The following is a 21,929-nucleotide window of genomic DNA, read 5'->3' on the forward strand; positions in this document are numbered from 1 at the left end:
CCTAATGCTACATGCAACTAGGACAATCATTTTATTATTTGGAAACAACCTCCTCCTCGTCTGACGTCCTAAAGGTTGTTGACTGACTGGCTGGTTGGTTCTTAATGTCACTGTTTGTCAATCTACCAGGACATTTTGATAATAATTTAGCAAATTCAGGAACTAGCTAAAGTTTTAGATTAAAGGAGTAGTTCACCCAAAAAATTACTTATTTTCTATCAATTGCACACCCCATGAAGCCTTAAATCCATGGATTTATTTTTGTTTTTGTGGCATTCCTAAGCCAATAATTTGATTCCCATCTCCTACCGGCTAATGTATCCGGTAGGAGACACAAAGTAGATTATTTGTGTCTCCTACCGGATACACACCCTGTCATCAAATTATAGGCTTAGGAAAGCCAAAAAAAAAAAAAATCCATGAATTCAAGGCTTCATGGGGTGTGCAATTGATAGAAAATAAGTCATTTTTGTGTGAACTCCTCCTTTAACATTATTGTTAGCAACAATTCAAAAGTTAGGGGAAACCTGTATATCACTTTGAGTACCAGCAGTAAGTACATTCTGCATGTCTACTATCCATTAGTCTTGCAGAGCCAGACAATCAGAAATCTCCGCCTATGCTAAGACCTAGATCTATATATGGATAATAAATGTCATTGTCTCACCTCCATCATCGCATTTTTCAGGGGGTTTGGCCTTCTTGGCAAGGCGGGGGTCAAGCCAGGTGGTGGTCTTGGTGTTGTGACTGTGGAGCAAAGGCACACTTGACATTAGCAGGGAAAAGCAACAAAAAACCACTTAGCGCAAGCTAAGGTGATAGCTATTCAGTGTTGGCTCTGGGAACACTCAGGTGCTGTGAAGCTCTTTGAAAACACAAACCCTTACCTTTAGGGATCAAATGGCTTCTCTTACGGAAGCCTTTGAAATCATAACAAAGCTCTTAAGGCCACAGAGGTAGACGACATAAAGAGAATCAGAGAAAAAGAAACAAGGGAAAGATGAGGAAAGCGAGGGTGGGGAGTGAGAACAAGAACATGAGAGCGCGAGGTCAAAATGGAGAGAGGGAAGGAGACAAGAGAGTGAGATAGATAAAGTGAGACATAGCAAAATACAGCAGGGGTCCGTGGCAAGTCCGTTCAAGAAGGGGTGTGTGAGATAGAAACAAACAGAGAGAGGGGGTTACACAGTGAGAGAAAAAAGTGGAGAAGAAAGAACACTGAGGGAAAACTGTGGCGGGATTCATAAAGAGCAGAGCGAGAGCGAGAGAGAGAGTAAGATTCATTTAGCCAATGGTTTCTCCTGTTGGCAGAATGAGCTATTGATTTAGTCGAGGTGCAGCACCTGGCTCTGTCAACAGCTGAACACTGCCTGCCTGACACACTAACAGGCCAGGTAAACAACGAAGAGATGCTGCTTTTAGCACCAGCCAACGAAACCGACAAACCCAAAGGAAACGAAAAAAAAAACTAAAACAAACCCACACACAATGTACTTTAAATGCAAACAAGATCTATTGAAGCTCGCTTAAAGCCCGTACATTTTACACTGGCTGACACCTGACTTGTTGCAGTACAGGGGAACGAACCGGGTGGGGAGTGCAAACCGAACCGCCTCGATGGCAGCTCTTTCAACATTATCATTGCTGTTGGGCAGAAACCTCTTATCTCCATATTCTAACTTTTTGTTTTTTCAAAAATTAATGCCCCCGACTTGCCCCGAGGTTTCCACCCGACAGAGACGACATTTGGCTTACCATGGTACAGCGCATACTTTGGAAGAGCACCAAACGGGACTAGAGAAAAGTTGATGTAATACGAGAGTAATAAGACAGGAGAAGAATAGCTAGCAGAGAGAGAAAGGCTACTTACTCTATGAAGTACACCATGCCGGTCTCTGTATAGGCCATTTCAGTGTTCTTGGGCAAGGGGTCCTGGCTCTCGTCCCGCGACAGGGTGCCCCACGTGCGCGGATCCATGACCCCGGCTGACTGGCTATAGCTGGGCACCGTCTTACGCCACTCCGCCTTGTCCTTGTGGTCTGCGCCCCAGCAGGGAGACACCGACACGGGCAGGGAGATGGAGACAGGGAGGGATTGGGAGTAGTGGTAGGGGTAGTGGAGAGAGAAAAAGGAGAGGGGGATGGGAGGTGAGTGTGTGGAGCCATTGGAAGTCTGCTGGGCTCCTCGCATCTCTTTCCCTTACCTACCGCTGCTGCTCACGGCTAACTCTGGCTCTGAATACACTTGCTGGACGGTTACATGCACTGGGAGAGGAGGCAGAGAGGGAGGGAGGTAGACAGAAACAGAGATAGAGAGGGAGAGAGAGAGACTACACGGAGAGAGAGAGAGAGAGAGAGAGAGAGAGAGAGAGAGAGAGAGAGAGAGAGAGCAAGAGAGAGAGAGACGGAAACACAGCAAGTGCCATAGGATTTGCATGTCAGCAGTGATGTACTGGGAACTGCCTCCCAGGCAAGGGCAGAACTAACCAGCGTTTCAGCCCAGCCACGAGCACCACGTCCCTACCCTATTAGCATCACTGAGGCTGCTGTGTGTGCGTGCGGCCGTGTACGTGTGTGTATGCAATCTTCATCCTTCTATTTTTTTCAGCCTTTGCATGAGCTCTTATCTGCAGGTGTTTTATCTGGCTGTCTAGTGTCTACAAACTGGTGCAGTCGCGGCACCGAATGCTCACCGTCGTTTTTTGGGGCCGGGGGTGAATACGTGGCAGCGATAAAGAGTGACAGTTGCTGATTGAAAAGCGCTTTTATTGTTTTGTGCAAATGGGACCTTTGACTTCTGCATTAGTGGAGGACAAATGACCTTGGCCAAAAGCAGACTGACAAACTGAACCTCATTGCGGTGGGTTTGCATGCAGGCGCGTACTGTGAATGCGTGAGTTTGTGCACCCAAAAAATGATGAGAATGTCTTTTCGAAGCTACTGAGAAAAAAACACTGTCCTCAGCATTGCATGGTCATTATCAAACTGCCCTTAAGGCATGGTAATAACTCTTCGCTGGCCTTTTGTTGTACATCATTCCTCACCAGTTCAAAGACAGTTCATTCATATTCTGCCAAGAGATGCCAAAAGTAACAATACTCTGCATTTTGTGAATTAATGTGAAATAAATAATAATAATAATAATAATAATAATAATAATAATAATAATAATAATAAAGCAAAATCCTTCCACATTGAATGCTTTTCCTCGGCATGGCTCCATCATCACTAAATCAATCAATCATTGCCAGAGGCCACAGCGATGATGCTTCTCTGATGATGTCTCCCTACAGTACATCCCTCTCATTCTACATTGTTGCATAGTCAACTCCTCTCTCCACCTGTAGCACAGCCCGAGGCTCTAAGTTCCGTTTTCAAGATCTCACAAAAGATCCTTCTATCCAGCTACCACTCAGAGCATTCTGACAGGGGCCATCACCGTCTGGTATGGGAATAGCTCTTCCCGGAGCCAGTGAGCCCTGCAGAGGGTGGTGCGCTCGGCCAAGTGCACCATGGGGACTTCCCTCCCCAACACGACTCATACACCACCAGGTGTTCGAGCCGAGCTAAAATTATTCTGTAGCAGCAGCAATGGACTGATTGTGCCGCTACGGTCAGGCAAGTGCCTATTCTGTCACAAGGTCAACACAATGAGACACAGAAAGGCTTTCTTCCCTCAGGCTATTAGGGCCATAAACAAGGACCTGGCTGCCAGGTTAAATGTCTTCAACCTGTAAATAACTCTTGCTCACCAGTGTGAGAGCACACACAGTTTTTCAATCTGTGTTCATTTACTTTTTTGGGTCAAACCTGCACACACTGTACTTGGCACATATTATACCTTCTACTGTGTAGTTTAGTTATTGTATAATGTATTATCACGCACAGTCAAATCCTCAGTGTTACCTTGTCCATTTGTAAGTGTTCAAATGTAAACAAATGGACCCTTTCTTACCGGGTCCATTTGGTTACATTTGAACATCTCAAAGTCAAAAGAATAAGAAAAAGTATGAAAACGAGATATAGCGGGTGAATACATTTGGTAACAAACACAGTGGACAGGTTGACTGAGTGACAGACGGGCTGTGATGTGCTCTACACATCATTGCACGGCAAATGGAACAGGGCCAGATGCTGGGCTGATGCCGTTTTTACAGAACAAAAAAATTTAATTCAACCTGGATCACACATCGGTGAGGCTTGCTGCAAGTTTGCATCTTATCGTTATTTTCTCATAGCTTCCTTTTCACCTTTGACACAACTAATCTTTGCGATCATGGCCATGGGCCCATATCCTAGTGGGGAATTAAGCTAAACTTTATCTGTCTAACCACTGGGATTTCTCCCAATGATCTCAGCCAGAACTCTGAATTAGTTTTGTTTTACAATTCATTTTTTCCATTTTCCTTTTCTCTGGATGTAGTCGTTAAGCCTGTAAAGGTTGACCGATTGGCTCCAAAAATGTGTCCAAGAATACCCAAAACTCTCCAGAAGCCAGTTCTGTGCAGCATTATTTACAGTGGAAGGCCTTGAACAAACAAAGACACTAAAGACTAAACTTACAAAAAAGAAAATAAGGATACTAACAACCCAACAGACAAGATACTGTCTAACTTTATCTTGATACGGACTATAAACCCTTCCATGAAGGGCTCCCTGGCAGCGCTCCCTTGGTGTTACCTGCTTGTTGCCCAAGCCCAACTAACCCTATTCACCCCTCTTTATACTGGGCGAGACCATACCAAGAACACACATCCATTAATTGGTAACCACTTAACTCAAAATAAGGCTAACCACGGCCTGTGAGTTGACTTACACAATTATACGGTTTTACTAAACCAATTCCACATACATTTCAGGCACCACATCATCAAGATAAGATAACACAAGATAAGAGCTCTTGAACATTAAACAAACAACCCCCCCCCCCTGCTCTATAGCACTTGGTACCTTCCCCCACTCAATCAAGAGGATCACTAGTGCTGCAGGAGAGACGGGTGCCACTCAATCATAATTAAACACAATTTGCAATAAACAGAAATACAGTTAAAACCCATGCATAGTCATGGTGTCCTTTTATAAAAAAACGAACAATGTGCAACACTAATGTCAATTCCCACAGTCTTCCAAGCCAGATTGTTAATTGGAAGCAGCCGGGTAGTGTATGCATGTGTGCTCCTCTTTAGTCTATAGACCATATTCACACGGCGGCCATATTTCTATGAAGTCAATGAAAGTAGCCACCCCGGGTGGCGGCACTTTCAATGTTAAATTCTAAATTCCAATATGGCCGCCGTGTGAATATGGTCTATAGGGCACGGGCTGCCCCGTGACAAAGCCAATTCCTGATTCCCTGTGTATTCTAGTCCCTTGTCACTGCTACACCTACAGTTGATCCTAGGGAGAGCACGTACAGACAATCATGTCTCCTCCAATACGCGAGACGTCAAGGCTGCTTCTTTTCCCCTGACAGTGAGGAGTTTCACCAGGGGGACGTATGCTGAGAATACGCTATTCCTCCTCGTTCTAATGCCCACTGAACAGGTACCCTGACCAACCTGTACGAGTCGCTAGACCAACGAGAGATATCACCCTCCCCACCCAGCTTCTATCCCATGTGGACGCCTGCCAAGCCGGAGGCACTCTTGAGGATTCAAAAACCTAGTCTCTGCTGGCTGCTGATTTTGACTCGGGCCGGCTGTAATTTAGAGCAGGTAATTTAGCTGTAATTTAGACAGCTTGTTTCTGTGTAGGTCTGAGAGAGGAGAACGTTTCATACATTTTTGAGGAGGATATAATGAACTACTGGTTCAAACAAATCTGCTGCCGCTGCGGCTGCTTAACACATTGGGTGCCAGAGGTTTATTAAAATATTATACGTTGAGTGCCTGCATTTCTTCCATCCACTTGCGTTATACGTTTCGTGCTGTGAGAAGCCCAGACGCGGAAGTGCATGTAAACAAAGCGTGCGTGCGAGACGGCGGAGGGTCCCGACTAACGCCTGGAACAATAATATTTCCAACGCGACCCTCCATTGCAGCGTGATCGCCGATCGAAAACGGCTCGTTTCCACCACATTAAAAAGAAATGGAGATATTAAGCTTTTAGTCAAGGAGATAACATTGAAAACGCCGACCGGAAGGATTTTTGACATGGAGCCACATCCAGTCTCTTCTTCTCAGAAACTCCTTGGGTGATGTCAAAGTTTCGTTTTAGCGCCCCACGTGGGCCACTCGTATAAAAATAGAATTGGGTCAAAAACGGTCCGGACCGTTTTCGGCACTTCTCGTTTGGACCCTCAAAAACGGTCCGGACCGTTTTTGGCATTCAATGTGTTAAAATAGGAGGTAAGGTATGTGGAATAAGTTGCATTTAAGCCCCAGAGCTGAATGGATGCCACCGGCTAGTGGGAAGGAGGTGGAAGGTTTTTTAGGTAAAATTTGTCACAGTGACTAAACATTGGTGCGTCAATCTCACCAGTCAGGCCATTGACCATGACGGGCTTCTCTTCCTCCTCCTCTTCCTCGGGTTCGGCACTGTCCTTCCTGTCCATCTTACTGACAGAGGTGGTGCGTTTCCGCTGGACCTCTGTGTCAAACTCCTCATCAAACAGAACCTGGTCCACCAGATCGGGCTGCACCGGGCTGGGCTCAGCGGGGGGCTTTGGGGTCCCATAATAGTTCCCTAGGATGGAGATGCACATATGAGAGAGACAGTGAGAGAGAGAGAGAGATGCACATATGAGAGAGACACCCAATTATAGGAATGGTGTTACAAACACACACACACACACACACACACACACTCAGACAAAACTGTCAAACCTGAGCAGAGCGTTAGCAGATAGAACCACATAAAGTGACAGCAGCAGAGCAGACATGCTGTATCGTGTACAGTAGAAAGTAACCATAGCTCCATTTTTGGCGTTCCTGTACAGACGGCGTAGAGAGAAGCACTTCAGTCTCGGGGCTACAGCAGCTCGTCTCCTGACCTTCGGCCCAGAATCCCGAGACCGCTTTTGCCCGTGGTCTGCACTGCTCCCCGGGGCCCCTGGGACTACAGCCATTACAGCCTCAGCAGGAGCTCAGGCCTCACGTTGGCTCACAATCGGCATGATAGCTACACTTCGCTAGTCTTCCACCTTGCTCATTGGGTGACCCACTTCACTGCTCTCGCTCTCTCTCCCTCTCCTCTCTCTAAGCTGAAGACTAGGAATGATACAGAAGGAGGAGGCAATGTTGAGACAAGCACAGAGAGGAGAAACTGCTCAGGAAGGAAAAAATATTGATTCATTGGTTGTTCTCTCTCTATGGGAGGCCACACTCCTGCTGTGTTTTTGTGTAGATCAGCACAGTGCTTTAACCACTTAAGTCCTATTTCAAAAACAGCGAAAATTGCAGATCTGTGATGCTACTTTAGAAAATGTACTGTATCTATTTTATCACCTGGGTATTCACTGTTGCACAAGCTTATCCAAACAAAGGCAACAATGAATGAAAGGCAATAATTTGTTTCACACATAAAAGTACCCAATGCCTCATGTATTAACACATTGGGTGCCAGAGGTTTATTAAAATATTATACGTTGAGTGCCTGCATTTCTTCCATCCACTTGCGTTATACGTTTCGTGCTGTGGAAGCCCCGACGCGGAAGTGCATGTAAACAAAGCGTGCGTGCGAGACGGCGGAGGGTCCCGACTAACGCCTGGAACAATAATATTTCTAACGCGATCCTCCATTGCAGCGTGATCGCCGATCGAAAACGGCTCGTTTCCACCACGTTAAAAAGAAATGGAGATATTAAGCTTTTAGTCAAGGAGATAACATTGAAAACGCCGACCGGAAGGATTTTTGACATGGAGCCAGATCCAGCCTCTTCTTCTCAGAAACTCCTTGGGTGATGTCAAAGTTTCGTTTTAGCGCCCCACGTGGCCCACATGTATAAAAATAGAATTGGGTCAAAAACGGTCCGGACCGTTTTCGGCACTTCTCGTTTGGATCCTCAAAAACGGTCCGGACCGTTTTTGGCATTCAATGTGTTAAGGACGACAATAACATTTGTTGCATTTGCGACACCCCCTATAAGTCCAAGTGAAAATATGTGATTCAAATTTGGGGTCGATCGGACATGATTGTTTCTACTTTTTACGAAATAGGCCCCTCCTGCAAACTGAAACTTTGGATGCCAATAATAGCCAACCGGTTTGAAATATAAAAAAGGGGTATGATACCTGTACATGTTCATCACATGACTCCAGAGAAAATGTGTAGCGATTTGTTTACGTTTTGGACAAAATCTGGAGGACGAGTAGCAAAAAGTGTGTTCTGAAGAAATTGCTAAATATTGGAAAATGTAGTTATGTGGGAATGGGCATGGCCTGTATGGGGGCCTGTATGTGGCATGTTGTGTCATGATTCAAGGAATCCAGGGGAATTATTAACACTTATTTATTTATTATTTGACCCATTGTTCAAGGGTTATAAGCCCAACGGTGAAACGGCTGGTATAGTTCCAATATGAGGCAGATTTCACACACACACACACACACACACACACACACACACACACACACACACACACACACACACACACACACACACACACACACACACACACACACACACACACACACACACACACACACACACACACACACACACACACACACACACACACACACACACACACACACCTGGCGGTGATATAATAAACAAGTTTTGATCAACATGTCAAAAGAAAGAATCAGGGAATGAAAATTACATGAAATACATTAGTTAATTCAGAGCAGAGAGAACTAAAAAGAGAAATAACACAGTGCACCATGGCTAGATAAGGAACGGAAGCATACAATACATTATTATTTTTTAATTACAAACACAAACTAATTTACAAACAGAATGATTTGTCTAAGCTGCATGTCAAACAAAACACCCACGTTGTTTTAGCTGCATAATTTGCTTCCTGCTTTAATTTAAACAATATTAGTATCAGCACATAGTTTGAAATCATTACAGCCTTTATTAAGCTCATAATTAATGGGGAGTTAATGAACGAATGCCAAACATGGGAGTTGAACTGGAACTGCTTAATTGTACTTCACCCACAATTATTTTGTGGCAGTCTGTTAGCTTACTAAAGGTAGGCTTTGCATCTAATGGACTCATTAGAGTAAACAATGGCTTTGGGAGTTGAAAGGTCACAAGCAGAAAGTGCTTTGACATGGATTATGCACAGTTCCACTAATGAGCCATGATATAGAAAGGGCATGATATGTAAATGAAGTTGCGTAACTTGATCTGATAAAACACAAAACATAAAGCTATTAAAAGGGTGAGGAATCCATTGAACTTGATCTAATGTCACAGTAATTAACAAAAATCTTTCCCTTCTTGATCTCATATGGGAAATCTCTCATACTTACACAGTGAGCCTTTAAATTGGCAGGCATTTGAACATCTCACATCTGTTTTGCTTACATCTTTTCAGTAAGGACCATTTTCTATCAGTAGTGTGGCACACAATGCTGACCCATTATGCCTGGCTAGCACCCACATCAGAGGAACCCACATCAGAGGAACACAATTACCCAATAGACAACACTATACAGGGGGGAAAATAGCTTCCACTTTCAAAACAGAAAAAGCCATCTAGGTTTCGCTCAATTCCCTTTCAATTCAAAACAAATACACAAACTGCAATTCCTATGATAGTGCTACAACCCTAATTCTTCATCATGTTTTAAGCCAAATACAACGTTTTCTCGGTACCGACATTCCAGCTTGTGAATTTTAAATACAACACATCCTGAAGTGAATTGACACCCTTGTAGCCAGGACCATCATCTATCTTTTTCTTTCTTCTTTATCTCCTGCTGAGACACCGTGCCTACAGACAACGAACCAATAAATTAACATTTGTCAAAAGACAGCTTCATTATACCTGCCCACCGAGCAATGGAGATGAAAGATAGGTTGCCATTCTGAGTCCAAACCTGTCACCTCCGTGCCCAGTCATCTCTCGCTCTCCCTCAGCTGTGATTAATGCCTCGTAAAAACATCTCCATTGGCCACTGATTAATGTGTACCGCAGCACATGGCGAGGGGGGAGGAGAGAGGAAGCAGGGGCGGCAGATTTGTAACGGTATTTGTCGCCATTAATCTGATAAGGATCTGTGAGATGTGTCATTCCCCCGCATCGGTTTAATGTGACCACTGACGGGCCAGTTGCAGCCGTTGAGACGGAGTGGCAGATGGACAGACAGGTAAACACGTACTTGTTCGACTCACTCTCAACACGGTGGGAAATTAACCAGGATTTATGTGTGAGGTTGGAACCCAGCATGTGTGCCAAAGAGGTGATGGAGTACTTAATACCCACTACCCTTGGAGACACATTGTGTCCCGTTTTAGCCAGGGACTGAATCCTGCCAGAGCTTCCCAGAGGCTCGTGCCTAGTTTATAGTTCATGGCGTCGCGGGCCAAAAATAGCAGATCTACAAGCTTAAAGCGTTGCAGTGTCAAAGTTGTGAGTGTCGCACTGTGCCGTTGTGTGCCATTGTGCGTTGTCACACAACACGTCGCGATGCGTCGCTTCTTGAGCTTGTAGATTGGCTAATGGCTATTTGCGGCACACGACACCATGGTATGGCAGGCTTAATTCTCAATCCAATCGACAAATTTGGGAGCCACCCGCCTACAGTCTCCCATGACCAAATGTTTGTGACCAAAATAGAATATGACGCCTATATTTGTATCTGAATAAATAAATGAGATGGGATTTCGATGAAAGAAAGATACATTGCTGTAACTGTAGATATTCAGTTTACTGCATAAAGTTTTATTAAATATTTGGTCACTGATGAGTGATGAGTAACTTTTTTTTTTACAGAATGAGAATTATGCAGATAAATAAGTAGATCAATTTGTCCAAACTTCCATAACTAGTCATAAGTCAATATTTCATGGAACATCATGGCCAACCAAACGGCAATGATAGACAATAAATGACAAAGTTCAGCTGCATCTTATTTGTTTGTGCATTTGTGTGATCGGTACCCTACAAGTCCTACAAGTCAGACAAATTATAGCTGCATACACTTTATTAGTGTATACAGTACAGTATGTATGATAGACTGGTACAAATGTTGATGTATTACATAAGTACACTCCAAAAACCTGTCTGTTTTTATTTAAGTATGTAAGATAGATGGTTTACACAAGACAATGTCTTCTGTCATCTGCTTTGTAGTTGATTTTAATCCTTCAATTCTGTCAACAATTGTCTAGACGCACGCGTGTGAAAGTCATTTCAAATTTCAAAAAAATAAAAGAGAAAAAGAAAAAGCACGTAACAGAGTGAGCAATTCTCAAGAGAAATTACCCGCACACAGACCTGATCAATCATCTGGAATTGCATTGTACTGTACTCGTATTTGGAAAGATTTGTATCAATCATTGAAAAAACATGTCATGAGTCAATACTTTAACTTTAATATTTCCTACTCGAGAGCTTTCTGGGAGCTTTCTGGGAGGAGTGGGTGGACATTGTATGGAGTGTGAACATACTACATAGTCATCCATCCACATTTCATCAACAGCCTGAGGCAAACCATGTCTTGCCATCACCCTCTGCGAATTCCAGCACAATGGTGCACATCAGAGACAGTTTTTCTTGAGAAAGTTGCAAGGGTTTCAATGTTGAACGATCACTTTCAAAACTTTCATTCATCTTTTATTGAGTCAAGTTTGAACATTTCCAATGATTTGTCGGTTTGGCAACCTCTGTGTGGTTAACAGGAGTAGACTGGGAAAGATTGTTAAACTTTGCCAAAAGACCATTGGCACGGCCTGGACCGCTGGCGTAGCGGTCCAGGCACCTAGGCTCGGTGTAGCCTGACAATGTGTCGCGGGTTCGAATCCCAATCCTGACGGCCTTTGCTGCATGCCACTCCCCATCTCTCTCTCCCCATTTCCTGTCAGCCTACTGTTCTGTCGATAAAGGCATAAAAGCCCCAAAATAAATCCCCCCCCCCAAAAAAAAAGACCATTGGCACAAACCTGACTGATCATGATCATTCGAGCCGTAAAGTTAGAGCTTTACTTGTATTTGGATATCTTAGAAATGGACGGGTGTCCATGTTAATTGCTACCTCTAAACACACCACTTCTATCACCTGTGTATGTCACTATGCCTCTGCATCTGCCTGCCCAAAAATGAATTGATTACAAAACCAAATATGATAAATGTAATATTTGATGTAATATTTAATGTATTGAAATTTGTGTGCACGAAATATTTTTATCAAACATATTTTTGCCCCCCACAAACATCATTGATATGAATGAACATAGATACTTGACAGATAGAGAACTTTGAATTATAACAATCGCTTGAGAATTGGCCGAGTAAAACGGCCGGTATCCTACAACCAAAGATTTATTTTTGCGCTCAAGTCAAGGGGGTAAAATAGCAGATACCACATAACGCCCTTAATTAAAATATGGACACTACCCTAGGCGTTAAATATGCTGGCGAGTTTTAAGCCTTAAGTGTTTGCGTTTAGTGCGACTTGTAAAATAGCGATTGTGTATAAGATGGTGGCGTTATGACTTAATTACTGCATAAGACCTGGAAATGAGACTCGACTAATAGGGCCCCCAGTGTTTTGACTCGCACACTATCTATCATTTGCTCCCTTGGCTGTTGGGTTTGAACACTATTTGTTACTGCACACACATTTTAACAAAGGATAGACTCTTAGTAATTTTATAGCTCATGTTTGATGAATTGAATACTCAATGGTCCTATGTAAATATTGGGTTATCCTTTTAGCTCAAGTGTGTGACTGTACCCGTACTGTGTGCATTTCTGTCTAATAAAGTATTCAATCAAATCAATCAACTTTATTATGATGAATACTTTGTTATATTTATTTACGTTTTTATTTTTACAATATGTATTTATGGTGTCGACTACTGAAACAATAAAGGCCATTCAGTCCAACACATGCCAATAACTAGCAGATTCATAGTGAGGGAATCAATGTTTTCTTTCGCACAGTCTTCTGTTCATTAGAAGGTTGTGTGGGTTGTATTCTAGGAGACCCCTGAGCTTAAAATGTATGTGTGTGTTAAATGTATGTGTGTGTTAAATGTATGTGTGTGTGTGTGTGTGTGTGTGTGTGTGTGTGTGTGTGTGTGTGTGTGTGTGTGTGTGTGTGTGTGTGTGTGTGTGTGTGTGTGTGTGTGTGTGTGGGAGATGTCATGCCATCTGGTGTAGGCAGTAGCTCATAATGATGGGAACACAATTGTGAATAATATCTGGAATAATGCTTATCCTGCATATGCCCTGACTAGATATCTTGCGTAAAGATTTTGTGCCACTTGTACATACATTGTAACCCTTGTAACCCTACACATCCTCTATTATGGTGATCTCTAAGGCTGCAGATTCCTCAAACCCAACATGAACGTTTTCCAGCTTTGGCAGGTCAATAAGAGCACAATGACACCATAAGGACTTAAGCACCGTCCTGCCGACGTTTGTTTCAGCGGTTCTTGCACCTCTAAGATTTTCAAACTAGCCGAACACCTGCTAACCGAACTGTCAGCAACATACCATGGACAGTTAGCGAGAGGTTGGCTGAGGATGTCACCAGGAATGGCAAAATCTCAGAGACAAATTATGTCAAAGCACGTTGTAGAAACAAAATTCTACAAAAATCATCGTTCCAGCCGTGTATACAGTGGGCGGGTCTAAAGTTCAGAATGCAGAGCGGAAGAGCATCTAGTATAAAACACTTTCATTTTCGCAAAAATGTCTTCAGTTCAATAGCCCTATATCTAACCATAATCGTATACAAGGATTTATCTTCTCTACATGACCTGACTGTGTGTCTGATATAATTATCCTACGATATTATGAAATAATTGCTCCAGAATTCCTTAACAATTGCAAGTGAAAAAACGTGAGACATAACTTCTCTAAGTATGACCATTCATCTCTCGCAACACCCTGTATGCAGTTGAGGCTGGTCATACTACGGGACAGAGGCAGTATTACACATGACGTCAGTTTTGTCAGTCATCTATAGCAACTGGAAATGTGTGTTGACTGTGAATAGCAGAGAGTCCTAGCTCGGTCATTTCACCCCTCTCTCTCGCTCTCCCTCTCCGCTTCTGAACTCACCAGCCGTAGCCACAGACACTCATTCATTAATCACCGAGCAAGGGTCTCCCACTCTCTTGGGCAGTGCCCAGGCCAAACAGAGTTTCATAACAGACTGGCTGTGCAGTCGGCAGGTAGAAGCCCATGTTGTGCTGGCCATGGCACTGAGCCGAGTGTCTAGCATGTGTGACATGAATGCCAACATTCTGTCATCCAACCTACCACGACCCAGGCCTTCCTCTGTATGTGTAAATTTGCATGCATTGTGTATGTGTGTGTGTGTGTGTGTGTGTGTGTGTGTGTGTGTGTGTGTGTGTGTGTGTGTGTGTGTGTGTGTGTGTGTGTGTGTGTGTGTGTGGGGGGGGGGGGGTTATTAATGACTTGTCTCACCTAAATAACTGTCTCCCCTCTACTTAACATTCAACTCTCACCTCATTCAACCACAGGTAGAGGCGAGAGACAAACTGTATCCAGCTTGGAATACCAACTGCGTATTTTTCGAATATAGAATAATATTATTTCCCGCCTTCATTATATCTCTCTTCCCCTTTCCCATACTCTTTCTATTTCAACCATGTGTTTCTCATGTGGTTTGGATCTGCGATACGAAGACTCTAATCCAACACCTGTGTTATATCTAGCAGTCCTGAGAACATTATTAGTATTAGTATCAGTATTTCTTAATCTTCCAGGCTCCGCTCTGCCAGTTCCTGCAGTAGAAGCATTCAGCTGGTGCTAAAAGAGCACCTTTGCCCCCTCCCTCCTTTATGAATCCTGGCCCATTGCCCTGCCCCATTACTGTAATTACTACAGTAATGGGGAATCTACACGATCGTAATGCGTCATGCTGCGACACTTTGTCAGCTTGTAGATCTGCTATTTTCGGTGTGACACCAGCGGGCAACTTGAGTAAGAATCAGGTTTAATCCACAGCTATGCTGCTGTACCTTAACACATTGCGTGCCAATCGCGTAGTTCTACGCGAACCTAAATAACAGCGCAGCGTGCCAGTCGCGTAGATCTACGCGAAGTGGTCTTTTTTTTCTTTTCTTTTTCGCAGTGACACATTTCATTGTAGCACTCTCTCGCAGTGACACATTTCATTGTAGCACACCCGTAAACGGAAATGAATGTCAATCGAAGATTTTCGTTCCCATCCGCCGCCGCTCTAAAGCTTCCGCTAAATCGCCATTATTTCGGTGTTGTTTTTCTCCACGCTGAACACTGTTTAATAGAAACTGCGACTACTGCAAAATGGAATGTCGCCGATAAAAAATTTCTTCTCTGGGCCACTCACACTGTGTGTCTACAAACAGTTTAGCGCGCTCATACGGTATTTAGCGAGGTCTGTGGCGAGGTGAAAAATAAAATAAAAATAAAAATAAATCGCTGGCACTGGTGAGTACATTATGACTCTGGCATGGAATGTGTTAAGTAGCCTAAATGATGAATTCTCTAATGCTGCTAGTTTACCCAACTGAATGAACCACAGAGAGGCCATGGGTGCAGCGGAGCCTTTCCTGCACCCACTGCCAGTTTTAACAGGGTTGGTGCTTTGCACGGTCTTAATAAGGTGGAGCTCTATTTTCAGAAGTGACAACGTTATCATTCTCACATGGATAGGGTTGATCAGTCTGGCTTATCGTAAGGACAATCTCATTTAGGGGCGCTGACCTTGTGTGATAATATGCCAATCAATGTTTACTGTATGTGAATGCAGAATATGATTTTCCTTTTATGTACTACTGCACCAATGTTTATGTTAATGTTAATTTTATTGTATATTTTTACTGTTGGCTAATGTTAGTTTTATTTTATTTTATGTTTCTGTGTATGGTGTTTTAATATTTGATGTCCTGGTGGAGTGTTGTTGTGTTGTATTGTGTTTTGTGCTGATGTGCTAAAATGTAATAAAATTACAATGACTAAATGGGTGATTTCTTTTCAAGCAGAAGAATGTAACATAGCAAGTTAAAATGTCATCTACTCGAAATTGCACAATTTGTTTGTGAGTAACAAAGGCATGCATGTCAGGAGGTGGAAGCCCCCTCATCTACATGTACCCCTCAATTAGTTTCCTCTGCCTTAAAGCTGGCCTCTTGTCCATACTGTAGTCACACAACATGGCAAATTACTTATACAGCCCTGATTGAATCATTATAGAAAAGACTATATGGAAATTTGGTGTTCACCTGCACTACTGCTACCAAATGATAGTATATAGAATATATAATATTATGCACACAAGAAAAGTGCACAATAACTTTGGGCATAATGACATTCCAAACAGCAAGCTCGGAGCTGCATCCGATATAGTAAAGCACTATGCTTGCACTCCTGAACTCGAGTGGAAGACGCCTGAGAGTTGTTTTCCCTTCATTTTTTTGGTCCATGTTAGCTCACCGCTCCCTGTGATGAATGATTCATGCAGAAGGATTTTCGGCACACTCGTCTGCAGTCAAGACAAGAGGTAGAAAATTGCATACGCCCTAGTACGCATGTATGCAATGTAAGCACACACGCGCACTGACGGGTCAAATGTATGGCCCAGGAGCAAGGCAATAAGAGTGACTTCCATTCTGAGACATCATTTCATAAAACGACAACTTAGAACCATTTATTTTTGCAAATCCATTCTCTTTGCTTTGGCTGAGTCGACTTTACTGCGACGACCCGCTTGGAATGCAGACAGTGAAGACTGTTGGAACGTGAAACATTAGTGGATTAAAGCTTCCGAAGAGATTTTACCCAAACAAACTCTCTCTTCTCTTCTTTTATGCTTGGTTAAGTTTACGGTTGGTTAAGTATTTGCATAATATTTGTCTTCTGAAATGACTTTCCACTATGTCAGAGCTATGATAGCAAATCTGTGAAACGCCTATTGTTATTGTCCCTCTGGCAGAGCAGTGGAAGGATGTGGGTGTCTGTGACAGATTAACCAGAGTCACAGATCGAGCCTCTGTTGTTCTCAGGTCCAGGAGGATTAGTGAAAGCGGCGGGCAGGGCAGCCCAGGTCAATGCTTCAGCTGAAGAGGGTAAACATTGATAGACAGACGATATATCAAATTGAACTCCCAGCAATATGTAGAACTAAAGTCAATGATTGACTTTATACTCACACATTCACTGTGTGGGAAATCTGTAGCTGTGTGCTTATGTGTCTGTTTGTGTGTCTGTCTCTGTGTCTCTGTGCATGCTTGTTCCTCTGAGAGAAGAACGCTTTAACAGTGGGGAATGTGTGGCCAAATGCTGGTTATTAATAACTATCTTCCTGAGAGCTCCTGAAGCTCGGTCTCTAATAAAGCTACAGTAATGCTACGGTACATTGCGCAGGGCAGGCAGGGCAGGGCAGGGCAGACTTCTGCGTATCCATTATTCATCATGTTGACCAGATGAAGGTCCTGGGGTTGAAGGGCAATTCTCTCAGGGCCAGTTCTGGGTCAGAGGGCTGGAAGGATGTTCTCTTTCATATTTCCAACCCACTTCTCTACAAAGAACCCTTTATAATGGCCGTGGGTGAGGGATCATGATGAACAAAAAATCTCCTGGGGATATATTATCTCCAGTTTATTTCACATTAATAATGACAGGATGATGATGTGCGCAGTATACGGACTTCACTGGATGACCTATAGTAAAGGAGCATGGCTCTCGACAAACACGGGGGCAGACAAGCAGCGAGTGCGTTATGAATTACGATACAGGGAGGGAAAACATACACAGTTGGAGCAGTGGCCTCAGGGAACAGTAGGAAGCAGTGGAGCGATATGGTGAAGTAAGGATGCTCGCTTTGTGTGCTGCCTCACTCATCCTTCTCCTGAGGTCTTTCTCACCATTTTGCCCAGTGCTTTCCATACTTTTGCCTAACTCTTGTCAGCTATGCTCAGCACAATAGAATGTGTGTGTGCGTGCGTGCGTACGTGCAGTATACACACACATGAATGAATGAATAGTTGAATGAGCACAATACTATACTACAGTATAACAAAGGTTAAGATAAGAGTTTAGTGAAAATTGGGTATCATAGTGATAAACACAGGAGAGGTAGGCAATTAGATAATTAGATTAGATAACACGATAATTAAAAATACAAATAAAAAACTGAGCTGCTGGCCATAGATATCTGCACTGGATCTCTGAATAAGTGAACATAATAGTCTATTAATAAATAGTAATATACTATATCGCTATACACCCTATCACCAGTGAATATATGAATGAATATACTGCATGTACAATCTACCAACAATGAGTATACAGGTGGCTGTATGAACGGTCTATTAACAGTTTATCAACACTGAGTAGAACAATATAGCCTACAGTATATCATTGTACAATGTGTGCTGGATGGTACACATACCATCATAGGTTCCACTCTCCAGCAGCAGTCCACTTTCTTCCAGAACACGAAACTCTCCCACACTGATGAAATTATAATCCACTCCAGGAACCTCCCCTTCTCTTGGCTGCCGAGTGGTACCTGCCAAAGATGACAACAAAGTCTGAGCAACGGCAGAGGAGTGTGCCATTTGCTGATGTAAGAGGGAGACAGGGTGACATTGTCTGTTTCCAACATGTCTTTGGGGACATGAATGAAATATAGAGCCCATGAGAAACCTGTATCGACATCATGAACACTCAATAGAGCCTGGAACACAAAGATATGAATGCTTGTTCTAATCTAATCTGTCAGAATACTAACTACGATGATGACTATGTGACCATCTCTTCAGCTATGAGCTACTGTACGTGGGTTGAATAACAACTGTACTGCTACCCCTGCCCATCCATGTATGTGATGTGCATTTAGAGCGCAAAGCAATTTCTCATCAGGATTTAACAGCCTCTATACTTTCCCAGGTCAAATCCAAGAGTGGAGTACAGATAATCTCTGCATGTAGAGATTCTGAACAAAAAAAAAGACCAAAGAAAAATGTGTGATCCCATGGATAAGTCTGCAAGATATAAGACAAGATGGGGTTCGCATTTGAACCTGGGTCCTCATGCTCATAGGGAGCATGGTAGACATCCCATAATCATTAAGTCATGTTATTCTTTTTTTCTATCCTTTCTGATCTTTGACTCTATCACCCACATACAACTTCTATTTTTCTATTCCGGTAAATAGCTCTACAGTATAAGTACACTCAAAGCCTGCCGTATTTTAATTAAAATATTATATAATCCAGCATAACTGTTGTAATTGATTAAAAAAAGCGGGCTAGTTTTGTCCTGTTGATCTGCTCATCTGCAAGACATTGAAAACATATTGTTAAGAAAATTATTTTACGCTCCATGGGATGCCAGCTCTGCTAACCCTCAGCTTAGATGTAATTGGTGCATTTACTGTACCTTACGTGAACTGCATTGCAATCTAGCTCAGACAGGCAGAGCGTATTTTAATGGGGAGTTTAATAACACCCTATTCTGTACCTCATCCTTTCCCCATGTCAAGATCCACCCTAACAGCATGATGATAACCCATCACATCTGAAATAAGCCTCTGTAATAAAGACCGGATTTTATTCCATCAGACCTAGCAATCAGTGGAGATCAGCTAAATATTACAGTCACTGAATATGTGAATATGGAAATGTGATCGTTCTACTTTCCTTTGTGCATCTATGTTACATGAAAAGACTGCTTCTGAACAGAGATTGCGATATAAGGCGTACAGTTTCCTAAGTCGAAGTCTTATCAACAATGTCATGCCTCTTTGTAAAGTGCCAGATAATTTGTTGCGTGCGGTGTAACGCACCAAAAACTGCAGATTTACAAGCTCACAACGCATTGTGCGGAAACGCGTTGTAGATCAACCATTTTCGGTGAGTGACACTGGTGCGTAACTACTAAATCCAGCATACCTATCACATAATCATCTGATGTCTGAAAAGCTGTTGCAGTAAATATCCCAGAGATGATGGATATTGAGGAGAATAGAAGACAATGACAGCTTGACAAAAAAGGGCATTGGAGGAAGCAGTAGGCTACGGTATCTTTGGAGGTTATCATGACAGCTGCCTTGGTCCTAACCTGTGGCACCGAACCTTTCGCCTCAGAATGAAAAGGTCACTCGCCTTCTACACCTGAGCGGCTACAGCCGTGTGAGTTGTTATGGTTACGGCTCAGACTGCGTTAGATAGCAGGCAAAGTGGGGGAACTGAAGTCTGTGAAAGCAGCATATCTAACTCATTTCTGACAAAGAGTGGCGGGAGGAGATGGTCTAATTGAATGACGACGAGAGGAAATGTATTCTCTCTGGAGAGGACACATAACTCTGACTACAATCTTTTGTCTGTGTGCTTGCAAGCTCTCCTGTGAGGAGATAAAACAACACGACAAAATAAATATGGGGTGGTGGTGTCAGAATAAAAAGCTGTATCACAACAGTATGCTTAGGAGGACCGTTATACTGTTGTAGCAAGAAAACACAATTTGGCACTTGAGTGCAGCGGGATCTCCATTGTTATAGTATGTGTTCTTCTAAACAGGTGGTATAGCTAAACCCAAGTGACAACCAGCCCCATAACACATGCTTAGTAACAGGGCTGCCAGAGGCTGGTTGCAGCAGAGAGGAAGAACGGCAGACAAAAATATTCAGTAGAGAATTTACTAAACCGGTCACAGTCAGGTGAAACACTGTTAGTGTGTTGCATACAAAGCAGAGGTAAAAAAATAGGGAGAATAATAAATGAATATATAAACATTCCAGTTGTCCCAATCTCTCACTACATACAGTTCAATCAAAGATACAGTAAGCTTTCTGCCGAGTGGCGCTGACCCTAACCTTTGAATCAAAAAAACGTTACACCCTCGACAATGTAACGCATTCTCTCTGCCACACAAAAAGTCATGAAAGCAGCATTTCAGAGAGCATCAAGTTGGATTATGAGAGTGAGGGGAAAAAAAAACCTCAAGAATCACAAGTAAGGGTGCATGCTCCGATTCAAATATTGGGGTCCAATCCCGATACCCGATTTTCCCTCTCAATACAAGATCGGCCAATTGCGATCTTAATTTATGTATTTATTTTTAATTATTTAATTATTATCATTATTATTATTATTTAGCTTATTAGCAAAATGAATAAATAAAGCTTTTCCATTCAGACACATTCCAAGATATGACTAGTGTCATATTTCCATAAAAAAAAAAAAGTATAGTTAACACCACTGTCTGCCTGACTCTTTTTAAAACAAACGATAGGGGTTATTACAGACCCCATGGCCTTTAACCGAAGATCGGTTTTCCGGATCAGTTAATTTGGCAACGACCGATCAAGTCATTTGGAGTTAAAATCGGCCAATTTCAATTGGTGGGCGATTGATCAGAGCATCACTAATCACAAGCATCTCTTATCTGTTATTACCACCACCATGAGAGTGTGCACTTCTGAAATGATACAGGTGAATCTGTTATGTCAAGAGACGTGATTTGAGGCGAAGTCGAAGGATGTAAGTTGACAAAACATAAGACTAATGTGGGCCCATATTATCTTACCAACAACTTGGTGTAGCCACTCACTGGCCCATGAATCAATCTAACGCAAAAACTAGCACAGATCCAAGTGCAGAAACAATCTTAAAACAGTGCGATTCAAGAAACACATTTTGAATATCACCAATCACAGAGTAAGAAATGTGGCAGCTGAAAACAACTGTCATTTAAATATAACAACCCTAAATATTCTTGTCATGGAGATGTGTAATATGTTCAAGAAGAGAAATTTCTGACGGTTTTATAACAGATACTGTAATTTTTTA

At 42.8% G+C, this 21,929-nt stretch overlaps 1 protein-coding gene across 1 annotated transcript in view; it reads right to left on the minus strand.

The window, feature by feature from the left end:
* Positions 1–21,929, minus strand: part of magi3a (membrane associated guanylate kinase, WW and PDZ domain containing 3a) — a 147,352-nt gene that overhangs the window by 36,501 nt on the left and 88,922 nt on the right. The window contains exons 3-6 of the mRNA XM_080445724.1: positions 18,527–18,646; positions 6,477–6,683; positions 1,871–2,039; positions 668–747 (exon numbers count right to left, since the gene is read on the minus strand). Of these exons, the coding sequence (XP_080301850.1) occupies positions 668–747; positions 1,871–2,039; positions 6,477–6,683; positions 18,527–18,646 (576 nt within the window). The remainder of the gene's footprint in view (positions 1–667; positions 748–1,870; positions 2,040–6,476; positions 6,684–18,526; positions 18,647–21,929) is intronic.

The sequence above is a fragment of the Gymnoscopelus braueri genome (assembly GCF_963280865.1).
Source record: "Gymnoscopelus braueri genome assembly, chromosome: 12".
NCBI classification, from domain to species: Eukaryota; Metazoa; Chordata; class Actinopteri; order Myctophiformes; family Myctophidae; genus Gymnoscopelus; species Gymnoscopelus braueri.